The sequence below is a fragment of the Pogona vitticeps genome, chromosome 8 (assembly GCF_051106095.1).
Source record: "Pogona vitticeps strain Pit_001003342236 chromosome 8, PviZW2.1, whole genome shotgun sequence".
Lineage (NCBI taxonomy): Eukaryota > Metazoa > Chordata > Lepidosauria > Squamata > Agamidae > Pogona > Pogona vitticeps.
In genome coordinates, this window is record NC_135790.1 from 1,896,674 (window position 1) to 1,921,193 (window position 24,520).

General features: G+C 48.1%; 1 protein-coding gene across 2 annotated transcripts in view; it reads left to right on the top strand.

Moving 5' to 3' along the window:
- Positions 1-2,740: 2,740 nt before the first annotated feature.
- KCNIP3 (potassium voltage-gated channel interacting protein 3) overlaps positions 2,741-24,520 on the top strand; it is a 66,228-nt gene continuing 44,448 nt past the window's right edge. Inside the window, exons 1-2 of one of the 2 annotated variants that reach the window (XM_020780180.3) lie at positions 2,741-3,034; positions 23,859-24,024. In XM_020780180.3, the coding sequence (XP_020635839.2) occupies positions 2,774-3,034; positions 23,859-24,024 (427 nt within the window). In that variant the 5' untranslated portion in view covers positions 2,741-2,773. Of the gene's footprint in view, positions 3,035-11,026; positions 11,457-23,858; positions 24,025-24,520 lie in introns of those variants that run through there. The other variant, XM_020780182.3, reaches the window with a different exon arrangement.

Consider the following 24,520-nt stretch of genomic DNA (forward strand, 5'->3'; position numbering starts at 1 on the left):
CACAGAGAAAACAATAAACGGCATAAAAATAAAGTGCGTAAACCAGAACCCAAACGGCACGATGCAAAACAAAAGCTGAAATGAACCCCCCCCCCCTCTGTCTATTCACATCATTGCAGAGAAAAATTTCCAGGACTGGCATGAAGTTTTAATTAGAATCCATCCCCAGAGGAGCAGTTAGTTTAATGGCATGAAGGAGTATTTTAGTTACCTAATGGGGGGTTGTCTTTCAATGTTTTTTTGACTGTGCAGTTTCATAAAGATGATGAGCCAACTCCTATTAGGTACGAATGGATATTTAATTGCAGTTTTTTGAAGAATGCTCTCTCTCTCTCAAATGCATTTAGCAGATGAGACGTGCTCTTCATGTGACATCCTGGTAATATGTGAGATTATTGTCCTTTCATCTTATTTACAAATGAGCCATGATTGGGTTGAAAAGAGGTCTGAATTGAAATGGATTGCATTTGCTTTTTTAAAAAAAACCACTGAGAAGGCAGAAAGAAAGGCAGGCTGCCCTGGAAAGTCAGTTACAGTGGTGCCTCACTAGACGATGATAATCTGTTCCACTGAAATCGCTGTTTAGCAAAATCATTGTCTAGCGAAAAGCATTTCCCCTTTGGAATGCACTGAAACCTGCTTAATGCGTTCCAATGGGGAAGAATCGTCGTTGTCTAGCGAAGATCGGCCATAGGAAAGCCGCTTTGCGAACCGCTGATCAGCTGTTTAAATCTCTGTCTTGCGAAGCTTAGGTCCCGAAAACACCTGTTTGCGAGCGCGGAGGGAGCTATCAAAATCACCGTCTAGCCAAAATCGGTTTGCGAAGCAGGGACCAAACATTGTCCAGCGATATTCCCCCATAGGAATCACTGTTTTGCAAATCGCTATAGCAATCGCAAAAAGCCAATGTCTAGCGAAAAAACTGTCATGCAGGGGTACTGGTCTAGCGAGGCACCACTGTACTTGAAGAAGGAACGTTTCTGAGATCTGAGCCTGTGTGTCCTCACTCAGAAAGTAGCTTCAGTGTTAATTTGTTGAACTTTGGATGGTGAATTAAGGCTTGGTGATGGATGCGATGTATAGGTTGATGCCTAGAAAAGGAGGGTGTGTTCCTTCTGCGAAGCAAAACCAGGGTCTGGATCTGCATCTCCAAAATCAGCCGGGTCTGTCCATGGAGCTTGCCATTTGTGGAGCATTCGTGGCTTCACCTCACCACTCAGCTGAATCCTTATCTACACAATGAGGACAGGCAAAACTCAAGATTGTCTTGAAATCTCAAGACTAAATTAAAAAAGCAAAACACATCCAGTGTTTTCTGCTCTTTGCTAAGTCACAAAAGCAACAAGGAAAAAAAACTGGATTGCTGGTAAAGAAACACCATTCAGTTTGTGACAGGTCTGTAGGCCAACTGTAGGTAAAGTTGGAGGTGGTGGTGAATCTCACTGCTTCTTTTCTACCCGAGAAACACAGATGGGGAAATCCATTTTATTTTTCCTCTTTTCCTCTCCTTGAGATTTGCCCATAACCAGATTTTTGAAGAGAAATATGTCATAGGAAATCTTGCTGACATATGTGAAATTCTTGAGAGCATCTCTGAAAGTGTGTAGGAACTGAAAACACCTATCCTGCTGAGGAACTGGCAATTTCTATGGAGAATCTGCTCAATCCTGTGCAGGAATTAGCAAAACCAGTGCAGGAATTAGCAAGTCCTGCATAGGATTTGGCAAGTCCTGAACAGGAGCTGAATTTCAGCAAGCAAAAAAGAGAAAAATGAGCGAATACCTTCTTGCAGAGATGTTCAGAAATCCTGCCTGGCCAAGGACGTCTCCGTGGATTTCTCTGCATGACAAAATCGAGATGACTGCCAAGAATGAGGCATTTAATGAGATTTTGTCACCTCCCAAAGGCAAATTGCAGCCTTTTCCGGATGTTGTGAGCCTGATACTCTCAGCATCCCACATCATTGGCTCAGTCGCCTTTTCCTGCTGATGTGCTGATGGGAGCTGTAGTCTAGAAATATGTGGGTTGCAAAGTTCCTTGAGAAACAGACAACAGAGGCCAAGACATGGCTGTTTATTCACGTGGCGCATCGGTCAAATTAGAGAAGCTGAACGGAGCTTTTAGGTGAGGGCAGAGATTAAGGCCAGCTTTCATTTTTTAATCTGATCGGAACAGATCACGATGGATTTAGCTGCTGTCTGAGGTTGCCACAGCAGCACACGCGGGTTCCAAGATTTTCGTGTCCTTTCGGTGAAGCAACCATTATGACCGACACTGAATGTGGCCACAGGCATATTTCCACAACACCCTGGACAAGCACACTGATAAGAAGGAATCAATCAATGCCCAGTCTTCTCTGGGAATGGAGGATATGCTTTTTATTCCCCTCCTGAAAGCGTTCAGAAGCAGGATGGGGGGGTGCAAGAAGCCCCCAAACCTAGAAAAACGACCCCAAGCCAGTCAATAAAAACTGGCAGGGAGCCTCTTGGTCCTTTACAGTTCTGCTTTCTTTCCCTTCTCGTTGACTCTTTGGACCCCTTTTGGCCTTCTCCACTCTCTCTCTCTCTCTCTCTGTGTGTGTGTGTGTGTGTGTGTGTGTGTGAGAGAGAGAGAGAGAGAGAGAGAGAGAGAGAAGGCGAAAGCAAGAGAGATGGAGGGTAAGGTGGGGGGGACACTCTGGGTTCGGTTGCCATGGCGACCCACAGCCGTAGGCTGGCACGCTGCCCGACACAGAGGAGGGATAACGGTTCAAAGGTAAAACTTGGCATAGGAGATGCTTCCTTTTGACAGGGATGCTTCCTGGAGGACAAAGGCGGTGGGCCGCCCCTCCGTAGCACAGCTCCTTCATCGGCATCCTTTCGCGAGGCAGCCTCCGCAGCCTCCGGGGAAGCCTTCAGGGGGAGAAACCACCACGGCTGGATTTTGTAGGCTGAAGGGAGAGAGAGAAGGAACCCTGGGCAGCTTGGCCCGTTGGGGGGGCCTAGAATCGAGATCGTGCTTGCCTGTGGCCCTGACAGAGATGTTTGACAACGTGGTGAGTACCTGTCACGCAGGTGGATCCGTGTCTATTTGGCAGCGCCAGAGAGGAAAGGGTGAGAGGCTTCTTTCTGGTTTTAGTTCGTTGTTTCAGCTCTGCATTCCTCCAGCTTCGGTCTCTCGAATGCGCCCTGTAAGATGGGTGCTACGGTCTTGATGCTGCACAAGAGGTGCATGATTCTTTCTCCAAGTGTCCTTCATGCCGGGGAATTGAGATGGTCTGGGGCAGAAAGGTCAAGAAGCAAGGGGACCTCAAACCCGACCAGGGGACTGGAGGCGGTGGTCTCTTAGGCAGAGCAGACAGTGCTAGCCCTGTGGTGTCGACCCTAAATTTCAGTGGCTTGCCATGGTTCCAGGCGAGAGTCTTTCCTCAACCTTCGTGAGATCCTTGCAACGGATCAATAACCCTTGATGCTGAGTGAGGTCTGAAACGGGGCCTCTCCAGGCATGCTTGACGGTATAATGGTCACAGCTTGGTTTTCCTAAATGAATTTTTCAAAACCATTGGCTTTTCAAAATGGGTGCTACAGATTTCTGATGGGATTTCAAGGTGTAGATTCAGTTACATGCAATGGGCTTACACACCCGTCCCCTTCCTCCCACTCCCACCCACCTGGGGGGGCTTTGCTTTTATTCTAACGGCACATGGAATATTCATCTCATGGTTATGGAACAAGAAGTAGAACATTAGAGTCACATGAAAGGTCATTCTGACCAAGAAATTACTTAATATTTCAGTCAGCTGGTTCCTTGGTTTTTCTACAGTACTCTTGTTGACTGTAAAGCACTGAATTTATGGAAAGAGTCTCTGGAAAAGCTTTCAAATGTCATAACATTTTTTGATATAAAGATCAAATATGTTGGTCTTTATTCCAATTAGATCAATATTTATGTGTTTAATCTTTAATGACAAGAACCACTGAATAATAGAATCATACAATAATTGAGTTGGAAGGGCCTATAAGGCCATCAAGTCTGACCCCAGGCTTGATGCAAGAAGCCAAACCAAAGCAGGTCTAACAGATGGCTGTTCAAGCTTTTCTTGAAAACCTCCAGTATTGGGGCGATCACCACCTCCAGAGGTCATGGATTCAATTGTCGTACTGCTCTAACAGTTAAGACATTTTTCCTGATATTCAGCTGATCGCCTTTTGCCCGCCATTTTGTTGTTCCGTAGTTTTAGCACTATCTGGTCAAACTGGTTAATTGTTCTTTTGCTTTTAAATAGTTTTGGTTTTATTTTGTTTATTATTGTAAACCACCCAAAGCAGTGCTTCAGCACTAACAGGGAGTGGTACACAAATTTAAGTATTGGCTTCTTGTCGCTTGATCCCATTATGACATGTCCTGCATTCTGGGATGATCAAGAACAGATCCTGCCCCTCCTCTGTAGGACAATCTTTCAAGTGTCTGAAAAGTGCTACCCTGTCTTTTCTCTTCCTTCTTTTCTCAGGGGTAAACATGCCCAGTTCTTCCAGTCTTTCCTCACAGGACTTGGTTTCTAGTCCCCTGATCATCCTTGTTAACTTCCTCTGAACTAGCTCCTGTTTGTTGGCATCCTTCTTAAAGTGTGGTGCTCAGAACTGGATGCAGAACTCTGGATGAAGCATAACCAGGGCTGAATAGAAGAACAAACACCAGCCTGTTGTTGTTTTTTAAATAGTCAGCGTGCACAGCAGAGAAAATGAATGCATATGAGATGCAATCACGTAGAGGTGTGAAGTGGATGGTGTGATGGCGCCAGCAGTGGGCTGAGCTGTGAGAATGGAGGTGTTACAACCCTGTACCTTTTCTCATCTGTGTGCAAAGCAAGAAAGCATTTCCCAGGCGGGACCATCTGCTCCGTTCTCCTCTGGGCATCAGGAGCTTGGATTTCCATTTGCAGGGAGGTGTGGCTGGGATGTTCAGCAGCATCAGTCTTTGCCTTCAAGCCGACGATGGCCCGATGGGGCTCCTCACGGGGCTCAGCGTGCCCTCGTGCTGCGCTGGATTGTGGCCGTTATCACAAAGCGACAGGAGTTCAAAAGCTGTCAAGCAAACTGGTTCTAATAATAATAATAATAATAATTTATTGTCATTGTAAGTATATACACATACAACGAAATTCTGCCCAAAGACTGGGAAAAGAACAAGCCAGGCATCAGAAACTGGGCAGGAAATGAGAGAGACAAAAATAGTTCAGCCGCAAATGTTACCCCGACAAACTGTCAGCAGCGAGATTTTCATGTTAGGATGAAAACCTCCCCTCCCCTCCCCCCTTGTTCAAGGCATTTCATCCCTGCAGTGGGAATTGGATTGCTGGTTAATTTCTATAAACTAAAGAGTTTGGAATGGCCTGGAAATGGTCTCCCCTGCATCTCTCCCCCCCCCCCCCGGCCAGATGTCCTGTGCTCAGCTGGGGGTTATTATAGTTTGGGCTGGAAAGATTCTGGAACTTGTGTGGGATGATAGAATCAAAGGATGATGGAGCTGGAGGGGGCCTCAAAGGCCATCGAGTCCAATCCCCAGCTCAAGACAGGCACCCAAATCAAAGCAGATCTGACAGAGAGTTGTCCAATTTTCTCTTGAATGCCTGCAGTGTTGGAGCATCCACCACCTCCCAAGGTCATTGATTCCAGTGTCGTACTGCTCTAACAGTTAAGAAGTTTTTCCAGATATTCAGCCTAAATCTGGCTTCCTATACCTTGAGCCCATTGTTACATATCGGACGATTGAGAACAGATCCTGCCCCTCCTCTGTAGGACTACCTTTCAAGGATTTGAAGAGTATTATGAAGTATTTGAAAAGTGGGGTGATGGAGCTAAACCTAAGGGCTGGCTGAGGATGCTGCGGCAATGAACGGGAAAGGGCTCTCTTTCGGTTTTTCTGCTTCACCTATTAGGCTGGCCCTATTTCCAGTCAGCGCCATAATCATAACTTTGGCACCCTGAGCATGTAGGCCCCATCTCCAGCTCACTGCACTCCCCCCCCCAAGGAAGAGGAGAATGTGGTGCCCTCTTAAAAGAGAGAGAGAGAGAGAGAGAGAGAGAGAGAGGTTGAGAGAGAGAGAGTGAGAGTATCCTTCTAAAAAGGAGAGGGAGTGAATAGGGCTGGGAGAGGTTACCCCTTATTCCCTAACACAGTAGAACCCTTGTATCCACGGAATCAGTATCCATTGATTCACTTATCCTCAGTATGAAAATATTGAAAATATTAAAACAAAAATCCTAGAAATAAATAAATTTAAAGGTGAAGCTACCAGAATTGGCCACTAGAGGGAGCCAGAGACCATGCTATGTATAATGATCCTGAAAAAGCCTTCACTATAATTTACATTTTTCAGCATCTGTGGGGAGGGGAGGCTCGGAACCCATCCCCCACAGATATGGGGGTCCTTATGTAGCCACCTCTAGATTTCAGGCCTGTCTAAATTTTGCCCCCCCTGGGGCTCAGCCCCAGTTCCTCTGCTCCAGTAAAACTCCTGTTTTCAGATGCACTCTGAGGTCATTTAGGGCGAAGATGCCCAGCGAAGCCAGTTTGAAACTCTGCTGGCCCTTCCTGGCTACTACATCTTAAGAAGATAATGTCTCTCTCACACACATTCATCCTGTGTAGCATTTTGCCTAAAAGGTCAGGACATCTCGAACGCTTCCACCGATTTGACATGCTTGGGGGTGGCTTAGCTGAGATTCTTGCAGTTGCCATCTGAGCAAGGACGGATCGCTTTTGTCCAACCCGTCGGGTGACAGTTGAAGGAGAAAAGCCGTACAGAAAGTCGACCTCCTTCATTATCTCTCTTTATTCAGCACAAAAATTCGAGAGCTGCCGTGCTGTTCAGGAAGGAGCGTGTTCCTTCCTTCGAGAGTCTGGGAGCTTTCAGTCTCTGTCAGTGAAACAGGGCAGATGCTTCTGGCCGATGTAGAAGAAAGAAGAGCCAGAAGGAGTCTTGCTGGGATCCTAATTAGATCCCAGGTAAGGCAGCCAAATATGATGTCGTTATTCATGGGGACTTTGTCATATGTTTTCCTTCTGTGATCACAAGATGACAGGAGAGGGGGCGCGGGGGGGGAGGTAGTCTGTCCCTATTTGTAGGAGAATTTCTCTATGAAAGAGGGAAAATCATGGTGCTGCGAGTCTTTTGGGGGGGGGGCAAAATAAGGTCCAGTGTGGAGAGAGAAAAAAACTCAAGAGCAACACGAATGCGAAGGTTATAAAAGGGAACGATGGATGGAGAGGGAGTTATTTCTCACTCCCGCTTTAGAGAACTTTGGTCATCCCATTAAACTGATGAGGAGTAGATTCAAGACAGACGAATATAAGGAAAGCCATTCGTCATACAATCTCTAATGAAGTACCGAATTTCACTGTCGCAAGAGTTCTCCTGCTTAGGATGGCTTTTATAAATAGGGTTTTGCATCGCTAAAGTACTTTAGACTTTCTCAGACCTGGTTCCCTGCAGATGGGCTGCACTGCAAGGCCCATCATCTCCAGCCAGCAGCATGGGTGATACTTCGGCTAGGCATGATGTGCAATGTATTCCAGCGCTTCTGGAAGGCCCAAGGTTTGGGAAGGCTCTCCGAGTACGTCTGAGATACTTTTACGTTGCCTATTAATCCTTAACCCCATCCTTCCAAGACTGAGTGGTTGGCGCGCTGGTTGTTCTCTAAGTCTTTTGCATGTTCTATAAAGGCCAGTGATTATTATTAGAATTAAGGGAAGAACTATGTTGGGTGCGGTTACTGGCACAGTTGTCCATGCCACTGGTTACTCACCAGGAGGCACCAGCTTGATTTGCCCTGGGAGAGATCCTGAACAATCCTGTTCTCATGTTTCACCAGGGAACGCTATCCCATCAGCAGGAACAAATCCCTGACAAATTGCAAGAAACGAAGTTTCGAATGGAAGCTAATTTCAATCAACGTAGGGCACAGTTCTATGCCAGGATGATCGGCCTGCAGAGGAGCCTGTGAATATGGCAGAAATGTAATTTCAGCAGAGGAGCACCCTTCCCTGGTGGAATGTGAATGCAAAATTATTTGGGAGCAAATCCACAGTCCATTTGAAAACCCAATCAACGCCAGCAAGATTTGTTTGTTATTTAGCTTGCTCCAGAGTTCAGAATAAGGGTAAAAGCAACTTAGAAGAGAAGCACATGCATGCGCTCAGGATTTGGCCATGAGGGTGGCATGGCCACCGTCTTCCCCCAGCTGACTCCCCAGGGGCCTCGCAATACCCCTTCCCCTGACACGACCATGTCGCCACTTTCTCCCATCCGGCTTCAACGTTGCTGCCATCCTGATCTTCTGTGTTGCCAAGACACATTTTCTGTCCTTGCAAATTCCAGGGTAGAATTTCATTTCCAAGAGGGTCGCCCACGCAAAAGGGGACACAGTCCTTCCTTCTTGTGTGCATTTCAGGTCCTGAGCTTCAGGAGAAGACTTGCCCGTATGAGCAGAATCTCTCTCTCTCTCTCTCTCTCTCCCTCTCTCTCCCTCTCTCTCTCTCTGTGTGTGTAATGCAGCATGCTCACTGTCTCTTTGTCTTGACTTCCTACATCGAAGATCAAGTGTTGAATTCTTTTGTTCTCACCTCCTAAAATAACTGCACCGTTTCTCCTTCTGTGTCAAATGCTGGTGGATATGGAAATGGTAGCGGCAGCTTAATTCAAAACGTGCAAAGCTGAGACGAAGCAAGGCAGAGGGGGGAAGGGGGAGCACATCCTTCCTCAGAGCAAAATGTCGTTGGTGGTGCTTTGGAACAGGATTCAGCTTGACAATTCGGCTTTCTCATGAGGACCTCTTTCCTTTCTATGAAATGTTTTCATTTTTAACAGGACCTGGCAGGGAAAACAAGTGGGACAGCCCAGCCTCGAGGCATATACTGTTGAGCTGGAGTGTGGAATAAACCTCAGTGGGACTTTCTGGGACTAAGGATGGTTTTCACTGGGCTTGGGCATGAACGGCTGTTGGCTGAAGGGGAGGAGATGGGGCGATTCACAGGCTGCACGGAAGGGCGTGGATGAGGAAGGATGTGTTGATCAGAAAGTGAGACAGCAGCCTGACATGGGGTTTATGGCCTAAACCCCAATGGGAGTCCTAACGAGAGAAGAGCCCCTGAATCAGTGGGACTTGTGCAAGCACTGACTTATCATAACTCAGGGGTTTTGAGGCACCTACCTGCGGAGACAGAGGTGGGGGGTTCGATTGACAGGGGCTGGACTCAGCGTTCCATAGGGTCCCTTCCAGCTCTGCAGTTCTGAGGATGATGATGATTCAACAATTGATTCAATGAGACTGGCATTTGGATTTAGGTTCTCTTTGGGCTGAATTTCTGTGTAAGTCTCAAAGGCGGCTTTAGATAATCTTTCAGAGTGTTCACTTCCACCCTGCGAACAAGGCATCAAATCAAACGTAGCAAACGTAGAATTGCTGAGAGAGAACGATGGCATGTGAGATTGTACAGTTTATTCCCCCAAATCACATCAACTTTGCAAAAGAAAACTTTGGAAACGGAGAGCTAAAGCTAGCTGATCCAGGATGCTGAGTGGTATGGAATCTTTATAAATATTCTAGCTGCTCAGATGAATTTTTAATAGTGAAGGATGTCAGCACATAATGCCTTGGCGTGATAGGGTTGTGCGTTGCGGGTGAGGAGAAGGTCAACGGCCGGAGGGAATAGGCGGCACCACCACCATCATCATATCACTCAACAGTTAGACTGTATGTAAAAGGAGGGTGACTCAGATGAAGTCAGCCCATGGAAGTCTCCCTTCACAGCTTTATGCAGTTGTTGGTCTGTTAATTACTCAACTAATTGAAACAATGGGGTTTTCTATCTTTATGTGTTTGCTTGGCTGGGATGGCTCAGTGGTGTGATTTCCAGCCATGGGAAAATGGGGGACCCACCTATGTTTTGCAAAAAATGGAAACAAAACGATGATGGCAATTTAAAGGCTATACGATTTATTTCGGTGATGGCTTTTGTGGTTTATAATCCACCCTCTCTGGCACAAGGGAATGAATTTGTTGATCTCATAAAGTTATGGATGTTTTTTTTTTAAAAAAAAAGAGAGAGAATGAGGAGATGCCCTCCAGGCAAGGAAAAGGAACGTGATGAAAAGTGTGGTTCTGTGACACAAGAAGTACAAAATGGGGGAAATAAAATAGAATATAACAATTGGCGGGTTTCAAGTGTATGTGTTTGTGAGCTGGCAGTGACTGGCCAAGCAAAGGATGGCGAGGGATTGGCAAAAAAAGGATGTCACCTGAATGTGTGGCTGCCATGAAAAAGGCATACTCCAAGCTAGGAATTTTTGGGAGGAGGGGAATTAAAATTGCCAATTACTACAACTGGTGCAGTCTTCTCCAAAGAAGTGCTGTGGGCCGTTCTGGCCACTGTGCTTCAAAGAGGATTTTTATAGATCAGAAGATGCAGGGAGAAAAGAAGGGGGAAAAAAGCAGAAATTGAATATTTGTGGATCACAAATCCCACGTCAGCTGTTAGATTTTGGACTACAAGCCAAAGAATCGTCCGCACCAACAGAGCCACTGGAAAAGTTCCTTTCTGTACTTCCTCTCCCAGAAACCCCAAAAGTTACTCCCCCCCCCCCCAGATGCCCGCCCCAAGCCAGCCTGGACAGCAGCTGCCAGTTTTCTGCCCAGCTGGTGAGACCCCCCCCCCTCCACCTTCTGAGAGCTGCAAAATTTAGGAATAACTTTTCAGAACTCCTCTCTCTCTCTCTCTCTCTCTCTCTCTCTCTCTCTCTCTCTCTCTCTCTCTCTCTCTCTCTCTCTGTGTGTGTGTGTGTGTGTGTGTGTGTGTGTGTGTGTGTGTGTGTGTGTGTGTGTGTGTGTGTGTGTTTTCCTCCCTCTTCGCTGGCCCGGCACAGGAGCCCCGCCAACCCAGGCACGTTGGCAACCCTGGAGGCGAAAGCCGCGGGCAGGAGGGCGCGCGCCTCCGGGGTCGCGCTTCTTGGCCGCGCCACCAGCCACAGACGCAGCCCCAGCAGCAGCAGGTGGAGGAGGCGAAGGAGGCAGGCAGGTGGGCCGGCTGGGCAGAGTCACCTGCTGCCGGGGAGGGGGAGCCATTCCCCGGGTCCCTCCCTCCTCCTCCTCCTCCCCCCCCCCGTCCCCGGGCATCCGGGCGCCCCTCCGCCCGCCTCTCTGGCCCGGAGCGATGCGCTGCCAGCGGAGCGGAGGGAGTTAACGCCGAGCGAGCGAGCGAGCAAAGCACCCGGGCCGGATTGGGCTGCCGCGCCGAGGGAGGGGGACCCGCCGCCGCCGCCGCCGCCGCTGCCCGTGCCCAGAGTTACATCACGGGCATCGCCGGGCAGGCCAGCCAGCCAGCCAGCCGGGGAAGAAGGCGCCCAGCCGGGAGCTGCGCGATCCAGACGGGACGCTTCCAACCCTGCCTCCGGCCGCCTCCAGAGCGCAGCCATGCAGGTAAAACGGGGAGCGGAGGCGGGGGTGGCACGCCGCCTCGATGCCCAGGGAATGCCCACCGAGGTACCAGCCCTGCTGGGGCTTCGCGCCTGCTGCCAGCCCGGGAGAGTCAGGAGCCGGGAAAGTTTGCTCCCTTCCCTCCCGCCCCCCAGGGTTTTTTCCTCCGTGCCAGGGGAGGGGGTGCTTCCGTTGAGAAGCCCCTCTCGGGACTGGGTAGGTGGTGGTGGTGGCACCGAGAGAGGGGCTGCCGGTGGGGCAGGAGAGCCCCCCCCCCCGCGATTAATCTGGCAACTCGTGAGGACGGCTGTAGCGCCCACGCTTCTCAAGAGGGCGGTTGGGCGCTGGCTTGGAAGTCACAACAGCCCTGCAGGGTAGGATCCATGGGAGTTTGTGTGTGTTTGTGTGTGTGTGTGTGTGTGTGTGTGTGTTTGTGTGTTTGTGTGTGTGTGTGAGCCGGAGTGCCATGGGAGAACCCAGAACTTTTCCTTCACTGGAGGTGGGACCCTTTCTGGGGCTCTTGATGGAGAGGGCTTTGTGCCCCCTCCTCGGGCCAGAGGAAGCTCCCTTGAGCCTTCCAGGGCACCACAGCAGGTTTAACCCCCACCCCCACCCCCACCCCGGGCAGGAGCATATGGCACAGGTGCCCCAACAAGCAAGGAGTAGGGTGAATGCCAGATACTCAAATTCCTGCAGCTGCCTCAAACCCAGCACACACCTATTGAGTTGGATCACAGCTCCTATCATCCCTGCCTGCTGGCCACACTGAGGCTTTGCTGTGGATGGGAGTTGTAGTTCCTCACAGCTGGGCAGTGTCAAGTCAGAAGAGAGTGGCCCAAGGAGCTCAGAGCCTGAACTTCGAACTGGGCAATGAGGGATGCTGAGGGATCGGCCTGATACCCATGTGGGTTCCTGCACCTGACAAGCGCACTCCGCAAACTCTAGTCCCCTTTGATTTCCCTCAAAGATGAGAATTTTGCTTTTTTCGGCTCCCTCGTCATCCTTAAATTTTCCAGTTCAGATTTCTTTCCCGTTCAGTCCTGCAGTGGCCCACAGGCCTATCGTACAAGCCACAAGCCACAGGGAGAAAGAAGACCCAATGCCCACTGTCTCTCCTAGCCCTGTGGCGTAGTCGCCCCTGCCCTCCTGTTCTCCCTCTACTCCCCCCACCCCCAATATAGAGTTGACAATGGTTTTGATCAGAGATTTCTAGAAGGGTTGCAAAATTTGCACTTTCAGGGGTAGGTGGGAGACTGAGTTGGGTTAATCAACTGCAGCAAAACCACGAAAAGAATGTTTGTGTACCTTAAAGGCTGAACCCTAAATGTATTTTAAGGCACAGAGTGTGTCGTCGTGCATGGGGATTCTGCTAAGATGCCACTGTGCAAGTCTTTCCACCAGAAGTAATCGTACAAATGCTCTCCTCGCTGTCTCCCCTCTGCCTTGACTTATATGCCTTTAACATCATCTTTCATCTCCATCTCTTGCCTGTGCATTTTCCGCCTTGACAGAGTTCATCCCATTGGACTGTTGAGGGTTATGGATGGATGGATGGATGGATGGATGGATGGATGGATGGATGGATGGATGGATGGATGGATGGATGGATGGATGGATGGATGGAGGACCCTCAAGCAGTCATCAAGGGCCGGCTCATGGTTTCTCAGTGGTTCATGTCTAAGTGCAGAATTGATGAGCTGAGCTCATATGTAGGTGATACGGAAGTGCTTTCTGGGGCATATGAACCATGACAGGCTTCGTCTGAATTTGCTTTCGCCCAGTATCTCTTCGCAAGGACCAGACATATCCTGGCAAGCTTTCCAACCGTGAGCTGATCTGATCCATGGGATCTGTGGTATTGATGGGTTTTCCTGTACCCACAAGACCCGTTCATAATATCCTACCTTGATGGGGGCTAGGAGATAAACCAGTGGGTTCAGACCTAGGAGAGTCAGAAATCAGATAGTCCATTATAGAGGATATAGACTGCCAGCTAAAGCCCCAAGCTCAACCCTCACCACTCCACAAACTTTATTTGTGTCAATAGACTATCCAGCAGCCTCCAGTCTCAGCGATAACCTCCATCCCATCATCCCCAACCTAGACCCTCCATATGTAACCAACAGATCACAATGGTTCAGGAGCAACTTTGCAAGCCACTGTGGAAGTCACCAAAGTCTGCAGGTTGTAATATTTTTGGACTGTAACTCCCCAGAATCTGATGCCAATGTTACCTGGGGATTCTGGGGTTTGTAGTGCAAAAAAAACCCTAATGGGTTGAGGCTCTAGAGATTACTGAGGAAAGTGAACATCCGAAAAAGGACGCTAAGGATTATTTCTTGTTATTTTAGGCACAGGTTCTCTAGGTAGCCCTGAATCACTCCGCCTCATGTTCACATCTGTAAACATCTGGAGAGTCATGACCTAACTTTACAGGGAAAAACAATGGAGTCTCGGGGCACCTGAAAAACCAAGCACATATAGTGGGTCATCTAAGCCTGTGTGGATGTCCTTAGATACATGTGCAGAGTGAAGAAATTTCAAAAAAATCAACCGGTCTTGCAAAGAGTCCTCTCCTTTTTTTGCAAATCTGGAGGCTTCTCTCTCTCTCTCTCTCTCTCTCTCTCTCTCTCTCTCTCTCTCTTATCTCCGTGGAACCTCGCTGTCGCTCCCATCCCTCTCCAAAGCTTCCCGTTAACCTCTGGCCCCGCTCTCTCATCTTCCCTCCCTGCATCTCTCCCCCACTCCATGCCACCCGCTTGTCTTGGCCGATGCCAGTGCCTGAAGGCGAGCTTCAGGGACGGATGCCTTCCTTATCTCAAAGAGCAGCTGCCGGCTGAAGCAGCTCCTTCTGCCGGGGACCCTCCTTCCTTCCCTGCCTTGAAGGACATCTTCTTTTTCAGGCGGGCAACTGGGAGAGAAGCGGGGAGGAAGGGCTTTGCGCATTGCCTGATTTAGAACCACACTGAAGAACGTCACAAATAAGAAAAAGCGGGCACGCACCCGGCAAGTTCGCTTGCCAGCGGGCAGAGATTGGGGAGAGAATTTGGCCCAGGTGTCCAACATGGAGACTGCGGCTCCAACATGTGCAGAAAGAGGGCCTGAACGGAGATCATTTTTGACACTCAAGGACAGCCCATTTCCTGGATTCTGACGTTACGGTTTTGAGCGCAAACCTCAATTAGGTCAATTAGTCACCTTTCCTTTCACTGTCTCTGTTGTGGATCCATGTAGATAGAAGTTATGTACATTTTTTTTCAAGAGCAGCTAAGCTACAGGAGGCTGGGGAGACTGAGAAATCAGCTTAATGAATATTCACAAAGCAGCATTGGTGATTAACACCAACGCCACAAAAACGGTTGAGCTAATTGATCTCTGCACCCATCATCTTCTAAGTGCCTCCTCAGTACATCTGATATCCTCTTTAATCACCTGTGGTCTGAATCCAGATGTATTGGATTGACCTGGGTGTCAAAATCCAGATATTCCATAACAAGTTCTGGTTAATTTCGACACTTAATTTGTGCTCACCACCACAACCGCCACCACCACCCATTCGACACTTATGTGCAAAGTGAGGTCACATGCTGTGCCTCTGAGGAGGTGTCATCTAAGCCAGGACTGGACCGAAGATAGACTTGAATCTGTTGGCAGATCTCGGAGCCATCTCCACTAGATCGGTGAGGGTTTCCGATTCTTCATGGTCGAACAATTGCAGCAGCGAAGCAGCTTTCTTCTTGTAAATCAGTTTGTTGAAATGAATCATGGAAATGAGGACCTCGCTTTTCCCTGAAAGAACTCATAAACTTGCTCCTTTCTCGGATCACAAATCACGACACTCAACATAGCATGAGGTCACCCAGTTCCTTAACTCATAGAGTCCGTCTGCTCACCCGAACCACAGTTTTAGTCATCGCTTCTGCTGGTGGGGCTTCCTGTGTCCAAAAAGGAAAAGATGCAGTATCATAGAATAAGGGAGCTGGAAGGGGCCTATGTATAAGGCCACCTTGCTCAAGGCAGGAATCCAAACCAGGTGCAACAAGCATGGCCCTTCCCCTTCCCCGCTGTGTCCAAAATATGCAGAAGGTTGTGATGAAATAGGCTTGGTAGACTTCACAAGGTGTTCCAAGACTCTGTCCGTTGTCTTTCTGGAAGAGGAGAAAGAGCCAACTTTCACCACATTGCAATTTAGGGAAGGGGGTCTTGTGGATGTTCTACCTCAAGAACCCAAATTCGGGGGGGGGGGTGTCCTGCATCTATCATGGCATCTAGTAGGGGGTGACAGGAAACAGCTTCCATTAAAGACCATGGCCAGCCTCATTAAGTAATGGTGAGAACTCCTCCTACTGGGTCAAACCCAAGCTGTTCTAGTTCAGCTTCCTGCCACCAGCCATGCTTAGTCCAGGTTCTCCTGGGCAGGACAAACACGAAGGCAGGTTGCTTCCAGATGAAGGACTCCATACATGACAAATCCACCTTTTTTCCCTCTCCCTCGTGGGTTTTATATACCCTCCTCAAGGGTGACCCTCATTTACATAAGCATTTCTCCAGTTCCTGCTCTCTCAAGTTGGAAAAGCTCTTGGTTCTGCTGAGCGATCTGTGTTTTACTGCTTCTGACATCTTGAGCTTTTGTTCTGAGTGAGCACCATGTCTGAGGGAGCCAGAAAGCGGTTTACCGTTCAACTCCACAGGACACCATTCTAGCTCATGTAATGGCCTGATCTCTTCAAGCAATCAGTTATAAACAGAGAAGGCAACCGTGTGTGTGTGTGTGTTTCGAGCTTTTAGTGCCATTTTACATTCTGTAACAAAAGAATGAATTGCTAGTGGGTAAAAATTTCAGAGCTCCTTGAATGTATGTTCCCCTGGGCCATCTGTTGTTTGGGCTCCCGCACTTTTGTGTTGTCTTATAATTGCCCTAAAATGGAAAGAGGAGAGAAAGAGAGAGAGAGAGAGAGAGAGAAGAAGAAGAAGAAGAAGAAGAAGAAGAAGAAGAAGAAGAAGAAGAAGAAGAAGAAGAAGAAGAAGAAGGAATGCCCCCTTCTCTGTTGTTGTTTTTAGGGAATGTGTGACTTCTTCTTTGCACACCATTAGTGGGGAACTGAGAAATCCTTCTCCACTGAAGCCAGATGAGGTCCAAGGATTGGGGATCTCACAGGGTGGGGCTTCCCCTCAACAGCTCCTTCTAGGAGCAGAATTTGGTCCCTTTAAGCCTTGTGAAACAACATGTCTTTCAACTCTATGTGACGAACTCATCTAAAAACAATGCAGTTTCTGGTGCACCCCCCCGTGCTTGATTTCCAAAGCAAATGAGAGCAGTTTTGGAATTGACCTGAAGAAAGTGGCATAATTGCCATCTGATTTATTATGCTGTGCATTTTCTTCGTAACTCCTTTCTTCTTCCCAAGCGGCTTTCAAATGGCATGTTGGCATGTACTTGGGGGGGGGGGGGTGAGTTTTCTGCCCCAGGACTCTCTGTGAGCAACATGAATCACCAAAAATGTAAAACACACACACACACACACACGCATGCATGCACGCACGCATGCACACACGCACACACACGCACACACATGCACATGCGCGCGCGAAATCAAAAATAGCTAGAAGTCTACTTCCACTCTTGAAAGATTGTTATTTTGGAGTGCTAAATGATGAGTGGGGCTTGTAAATTACAGTTTCTACAATGTCCCTGTAGTTCATTCATTTGTTCCTTCATGTGTTCATTCATTTGTTCTTTCTTTTTTTCTTTCTTTCTTTCTTTCTTTCTTTCTTTCTTTCTTTCTTTCTTTCTTTCTTTCTTTCTTTCTTTCTTTCTTTCTTTCTTTCTTTCTTTCTTTCTTTCTTTCTTTCAAAAGAAGGGGCTGGAGACAGCTGAGGGACACCATAACAGCTTGGAAGGGGATCAGATTAAGCCCTGGGAACACATTTGCTAAACACTGAGTCATACATTATAATATTTCATTTGTTCAGATTAATCCTTTTACTTTTGAGCTCGGCAGTACTTTTTCTTCCACAGATCACAGTGCTTTTCCTGCAATGCATGGAAATAGTACTATGAACTTCACTTTTCTCCCGTGTCACTCCCCCAGAGGGCAACAAAGCTGTTTCTTTGGAAGGCTGAGTCACCTTCCCTTCAAAAGAGCTGTCCGTGGTCCTGATTGTCACCACTTGATCAATAGAAATCAAGGAAAAAAATAGCATCTCGTGGAATCTTAGGGACTGGCACATTTCATAGGGCGTAACCCACTTTGTCAAATCCATGAAGTCCTACCCTGAATTGGGCAGGAACGTGTGCACACCAGGCTGGAATGGTGGATAGAGCAAGCTATGGGGTTAGATGGAGCTGAAATGCAACAACTAGCAAGTATGCAAACTCCCGAGGGATGTCCATGGTAAAACTTACATGTGCATAAGTACTGTTACATCAGCCGGTCATCTAGCAGCACTGAGAGTCACCTAGACATCCTGACATGGATCAGCTAATTAATAAACATGAAATAAAATTCCACATGCAAGAGGATAGAGCTAGCTTTCTGGTAAACTGTGGTTAGTGTCTTCATTTTGGTCTCATCCTTTCCTCAATGTCCATTTTCAGGTCATTTAGGGTGTCCTAGAAAATTTGAAATGATCTCCCTCCGAGTTTAGAGTATGCCTTTTCTGATATGAGATTTGAAGCCCTTTTTATTCTTTTGTGTTGTGGCCGGTGTGATATTCCTATGGTGGCTTTGTGATCCTCACAGAGTCTTCCTTATACCAGACGAAGGGGGAGGTGGACCAACAGCAGAAATCACAGAGAAGAGATCTGGATTCTGGACCTCTGAGTGTGACAGTGAGCGGTGCCAGGATCAGATGCCAAAAGGTGCCTGGATCTTTGAAGACCCAGCACGAGATTTCAGCTTCAGGAACCCTTGAGTTCTTCTCTAAAGCACCATCCTTTTTTTTTTAACCAGAAGCTTTGAACTGGGGGCCTTCGGATCATCTTTGCTTTGTGGATCCCTCCATATTTTGAGCCGGTGCACAGGGAACTGAAAACATGCCAACAAAATCTGCAGGAAAGGCTCAGAAGCAAGAGTGTTGCACTAATCCTGCGTATTACCCATGGTGTTTGCTTTTTCCCTATTTTTTCCTATTTTGCTGCTTTTTCTCCAGTTCCTCTCCCGATGTCATCCCTGTTGCCCTGTAACAATAAGCAGTATTGCCGAAGACATCACTCTATCTAGGACTCACTGGCAAGGAAGAAGTTAAAGTTGAAAAGAGCTCTTTGAAATCCCTTGAAAGAGAAGATGCATTTCTTGCCAAGTTGGCTTTTTCTCTCTCCCTTGTTATTATTTAAAGCTTAACCTACATTTCCTGTCAACAGAGCAGCGACTGTATTGCTCTTTGTACAGCCCTCCAGTTCTACGGAGAATAATCCTGTCACTGTGTCCTTTGGGCATCCTTTTGTCAAAGGGACACAGATCATCTCTTCTTAGCCTTTGCCTGCCCCTGGCCAGACCTCTTTCCAAATCTGTTCTCTAGAGGAACCCCTGTCCTCCCCCCTTGAAAGCAAATGCAGCATTTTAGGGGTGGGGTGGGGTTATGCAGGAGTGGACCAGCTCTTGCCAAAAATCCAGTCCCTGGGGCAGATCACTTCCATTCTGCAAGGCCATTAAGTATGTCTCAGGTTTCCCCCATGAAGAAGGCAAAGCAAATTCTCTCTCTCTCTCTCTGTCTCTCTGTACTCTTGTAGGTATCGAATGGTAGAGAACCTGGGCTTCCCATGTGATTGATGAACCTGCTTCTGTATTTCCAAACTTGCACCACCTAAAAAGAAGCACACTTTGCTTCTTGGTCTGAAACCAGAGACATACAGTATCTCATGCTTGCTTGTTAAGAAAGAGCTAGAGCATCTATAACTAGGAATTAAACAGAGGTTGGAAGACTTCCTCTCTCTATTTGGTCCAGGACCTCCAGTCCCTCTGGAGGTTCTGGAAGCTATGGACCAGAACAAGAGGAATCTTTCCAAGCTCCAGAATGAACCACATCTAGAAAAGCTCTTTCTTTCCTCATCACCTACGATTCTTTTGCCCTTCCTGATTGGGAAGAGATGATCCAGATCTGCTCTGGGAAGATGCCTCCCCATGGCATAGGGGATCCCAACATGTTCTCATGATCAGACTCATGGTCTGGGATTCAGGAAATCCGAGTGACCGTCCCGTTCCCCCCCCCCCTACTGAGTCATGAAACTCAGTGAACGAACTTGGGCCACTCACAGCCCTTTGGCCTGGTCTGTCTCTCGAACTTGATGTGAGGATCCGCTGGAGAGGAGGGCAACGACGTCTGCCTTGAATTCGCTGGAGGAAAAGCCAGTTATAAAAGTAGCACACAACACATAAGAGTAGATGCCCCTGGGATTCTGCAGCAGGTGAAAGCAAATACTCCAAATATTGCCAGTGCTGGGGGAGAAATGGGGACACCTTCCCACCTTTCTCCCTCCCGCACTCACAGACCTGAAGGAGGAAGAGATCAGGGGCAATCTCCACCATGATGCTCCACCCTGAGTAGTTCTGCCTGAATCTTTGTTGCACGGACAGATGCTATAGAGTCCACCTGTTTGTGACAGCAGGGTTTCCATTGGCCAAAGCAACCTCCTTGCTCAAGCTCTGCTCATACCTGTTCCTTGTGCGAGTAGAACAATCAGGCACAAGCAAACCGGTGACCCATCGCAAGGCTAATAGAAATAATTTGCTAAGCTCCTCATGTGCAAGAGAACGGACATCTGTTTGGGGCTTTATTTTTAGCAAAGGTGATGCTAGCAGAGCCTCCTTTCTGCAAATTCTATCCATCATCCTCTCCATAATACTTTTTTTTTTGCTGGAAAGGAAAAAGATGGCAGAAACTGAAGGCTCCCTAGTAGAAGATGGGGCTACCAGGATCCTATAAGGATCAAGCAGGATTTTTGCGATGAAAGCCTTCTTTGGTCGCATTGTGACTCTAAGACCCTGTGGCTGTTTGCATAACACTGCTGCCGGATCCATTGACGTTTGTTCCTGCTCGGCTGCTTTTCAAAACAGGTGTGTGCCATCTGGTAGCAAAGAAAACACCCCAATACCAATGAATAATGAACAGCCCGTTAATGGTGCAAACAAAAAAGGGGGGGCGCTCTGCATTATTGATGCAGGGCAGGGGGAAAGAACAGTGGAAGAGGTTGTGAGAGCTCAGGGGGGAACAAAGCAACAAGCCCTTCTTCTGGCTATGGAGGCTTCCTCCAAGCAGCCGGACTCAGCCACGGGTTTCCTGGTTGATGCAAAGCAGGCACGCAGCCTTCTGGTCTTCTTCACGTGAGCTTCTTCTGAGTGTAAAGTCCCGCCAGCAAGCTGAGCAGTGCGGGATTGCACCGTTTGGACAAGCCTTGGTTCCATGCAAGCAGAGGACAGCTGTCCTTCACAGAGACCCGTCCTGCAGAGCGTTGGCCCTTGTTTCTGCTCCAAGGAGGCTTGAGAGGATGCTGGCCAGAGGCTTGAGGTGGTCCTGATCAAGGGAGGACATCACTTGCTTTCCCTGGCAATGTGCCCCTCCCTCCAGTGCCCTTGGAGCTGAAGCTGAACCCCCATGCAAACTCTGTTAATTGCTCCTCTCTTTACCAGTTCTAACCCTCCCATTGAGTTCCCATGGCTGAGCAGGGATTCGAACCCTGTTCCCAGTCCATCTCTGTCACCTCCTAGCATTCCAGAATTAGGATATGTAGATTCTGGTGAAGGGAAAGGCAGCTGTTCTGACTCTGCTTATTATGTTTTAGGGAGGGAGAAAAAAGATTAAAATGTTAACACCACGCTTAGCTTTCTGCACTATTCTTTAATCCCTTCCTCCCCCTCTTGCTTCCTATTTTAAGAAGCCCTGCTGAGAAATCTATTGTTTCCTCTCCATTGATTCTGCAGAAACCTTAGCTGCAATGTATTTTCCTGGCTGAGAAGGGGGAAGGCAAAGCTCCAGGGCTTTGGTTCCCCGATGAGCCGAGCTTCAAGCTTTGAAATAAAGGGAAGCCGTCAAAAGACCTCTCTGCCTTTTGTCCACTGCCTTCCAGAGGTGGCTGTGGCTGAGCACAGAGGTGGCCTGCAAGCCAGAAGCCAGCAGGGTCGCCTCCAAATTGCATTGGATCAGCAGCCGCCTCATTCAAGAAACTCCATCTAAGGATTTTTTTTAAAGATTCCAGAAGTCTGAAAATGGCCACGGTAATTGTCTACAGAAATCATATTGCTATATCACCCCAATCCAGAGAGATAAAAGAGCTAGCTGGGGTACAGAGATGGCATCTAAATTTAAAATGGATAAATGCAGCAGCTAAAAATAAAAACAAGGCATAATACTTGTTAAGAGTGCATTTTTGGTAAATATTCTGCAGGCTTTCTCCCGTTGCTCGGAGAGCTAAGTAGGCACTCCAGCTATCACAGTGGCTGAATGCAAAACCACTTCAGAGGGTTGAATCATCCACCGAATCTCTGCAGGCACGCACGCCAAGAATCCAGGACAAGCCAGCCCTGTTCTGGCCTATTTTTAATTTTTTTTCTCCAACGAGGTGCTCTAGAAGAGGGCCTGCCGCAGAATGTGTTTACCGCGTGACATACTTTGCATGTCGGCAAACCCAAAACCAGTGTCTGGAACTGCTGGAGCAAAGGTGCCGTGATGATGGGAGGAGGGAGGCACCGCAAGGAAAGGCCTGGGGAATGGGCTTCTCCAAGCCGGGCCGTTGTTCCACTCAGCTTTCCACCTGGCCTGGCCTTCTCTGGGTTTCCAGAACTTTAACTTCTGGATCCTTTGACCCACCTGTAATTTGGGCATCAGAAAGGAAGGAAGGAAGGAAGGAAGGAAGGAAGGAAGGAAGGAAGGAAGGAAGGAAGACTCCAGCTGAGCCATTTGTAGGGTTATAGCAGGGGCCTGGGGTCTCACAGCACATAAAGGCACATGGGAGCATCATAGAGCAGTGCGGACGGGCACCGTTTTGCAAGGGAGCCTTCAATGAGTGGTATTGGCCCTCACAGTAACACAGTGGCGACAGTTGGTTGTTGTGGGTTTTTCGGGCTCTTTGGCCATGTTCTGAATGTTGTTCTTCCTAATGTTTCACCAGTCTCTGTGGCCAATGTCTTCAGAGGACTGGAGAAGGAACTCAGTCCATGCTCTGGTGACACCTCAAGCAACCTCGTAGAGACCATGCCAGTGGCTAGGGAGCGGGAGAATTATTGCTACGCCTGCCACCTTGAGGGCAGGACTTCACCTTCAACTCAAAATTGACCAGATCTGGAGATTTTAACCCACCCACCCCCCGTGACACATTAGTATGATTTCTGCCAACTGGCTTTTGAGGCACACGACAAAGGCTCCCAGTTTGGACAGGGATGGTTCACTCCTGCAATGTTTCTGTTTTGGTTTGGGATGCACTCCTCAAACAATGTTGTCGGCAATGAGAGTGAGATACATAGGTTTTGCAGGAGCTGAGACGTTCGGCTGGAACGGGGATGCTCAGAAGACACAAGGTGCCGTTGAACGTTAAGATAAGCTATGCAAGAAACAAGCTGTGTTGCTAAAACTAAAGCTGCTTGCAAACTCTGTGATGTGTTGGGTGACCCCCGTGGGGGGGAAACCTATTGCTGCTCCCCCCAGTTCATTTCTTATATATATGGCTTAATTTAAGGAACTGCTGGACAGCTTACTGGTTTAAAGCATCTAGCTATAGAGCCAGGTTGGGAGTTCAATTCCCCCCCCCTCCCCGTGCCTCCTTGACAGGGCTGGACTCCATGATCCATTCGCTCCCTTCCAGCTTTGCAGTTCCATGAATGTTATTATTATCTCAATTTAAGTGAGTCCACTGCAGCCAAGCGGCCGTGAGCACACCCCCCCCCCCCGGGATTCAACACCATTTACACCCTCCTACTTCAGCCAGTCCTCCTTCAAATCAAATGTCAGCCAGACTTGCCTCGTGAAGCATCTTAGACCCTTCAAGGTTTGAAGCCAGACTTTATATAAGAGCAACGTGACCGGGAAGTTAATTGAATTGAATTTAACAACAATACCTATTTGTTTTATTTCTAGATTTTGTTTTGGCTGTTGCTGTGTGCTTATGGGTCAGGGAAAGGGGCTTTTCACAGGATGCTACAGGGGGTTATTTAACCCCGCCATGAGGTATGGCGAGTACAACTTGACAGGGGAGGGGAATCTGCTCTGAGTTCAGTCTGGTTTTTACAGGAGCTCTCCGTGGTCCTGAACAGTGACCTCCTCTCCACACCACCTCCTCCAAATATAGGTTCAGCATTTTAGACCATTCAATTAAAAAAAAACAGGCTAAAGGCAGAACAGAATCACCTCCATCACAAAATCAGAACCACAAGAAACGGCGTCTCAGGCATCCCCGTCTGTTCCGTCTTGCAGGACGAAAACAAGGAAACCGACGGCAGCCTTTTGGGTGACCCGGGCCAGACTCCCCCTGGGAGGAAGGAGAATGTGAAATGGCAGCGGCCACGGCTCACGCGCAAGGCGTTGATGAAATGCTGCTTGGTGAAGTGGATCCTCTCGAGCGCCGCTCCTCAGGGATCAGGTAAGGCGCAAAAGGATACCGTCATGTGGCTGAGAGTTCCGATGGTTGAGAACGTGGGGGTGGTTTCCTGAGCAGAGAAGAGAAGCCTCCTCTTTTATTTCACTGGAGGGCCTTCTCTTTGATTTTTAATAACAGAGTGCCCCCCCAAATATAGTAGGCAGAGAGTTCTGCATTATTCCTTAGATATGTGAAGACGGTTTCTTTTCCTAAGTTGCAGTTAAAAGCAGAACCATAGGGGGTGGGAGAGACTTTTTAAATCTGGATGGAGGGTGAATATGGATGTCACCCTTTGATCTGCAGCCCATATGGGACACCTGACACTTTAAATCCGGGACTAAATGGCTTTGACATGCATTTCTGTCCTCCAGTTGGTGAATATTAGAATGCCATTCCTTCGCCAAAGAAGTTCTGGGGAGGCGGGAGAGAGACTGAGATTGGATTGGATTTATTTTGGTGGATAGACCAGAGAACATCATTTTTGTATGTACAAAATGGG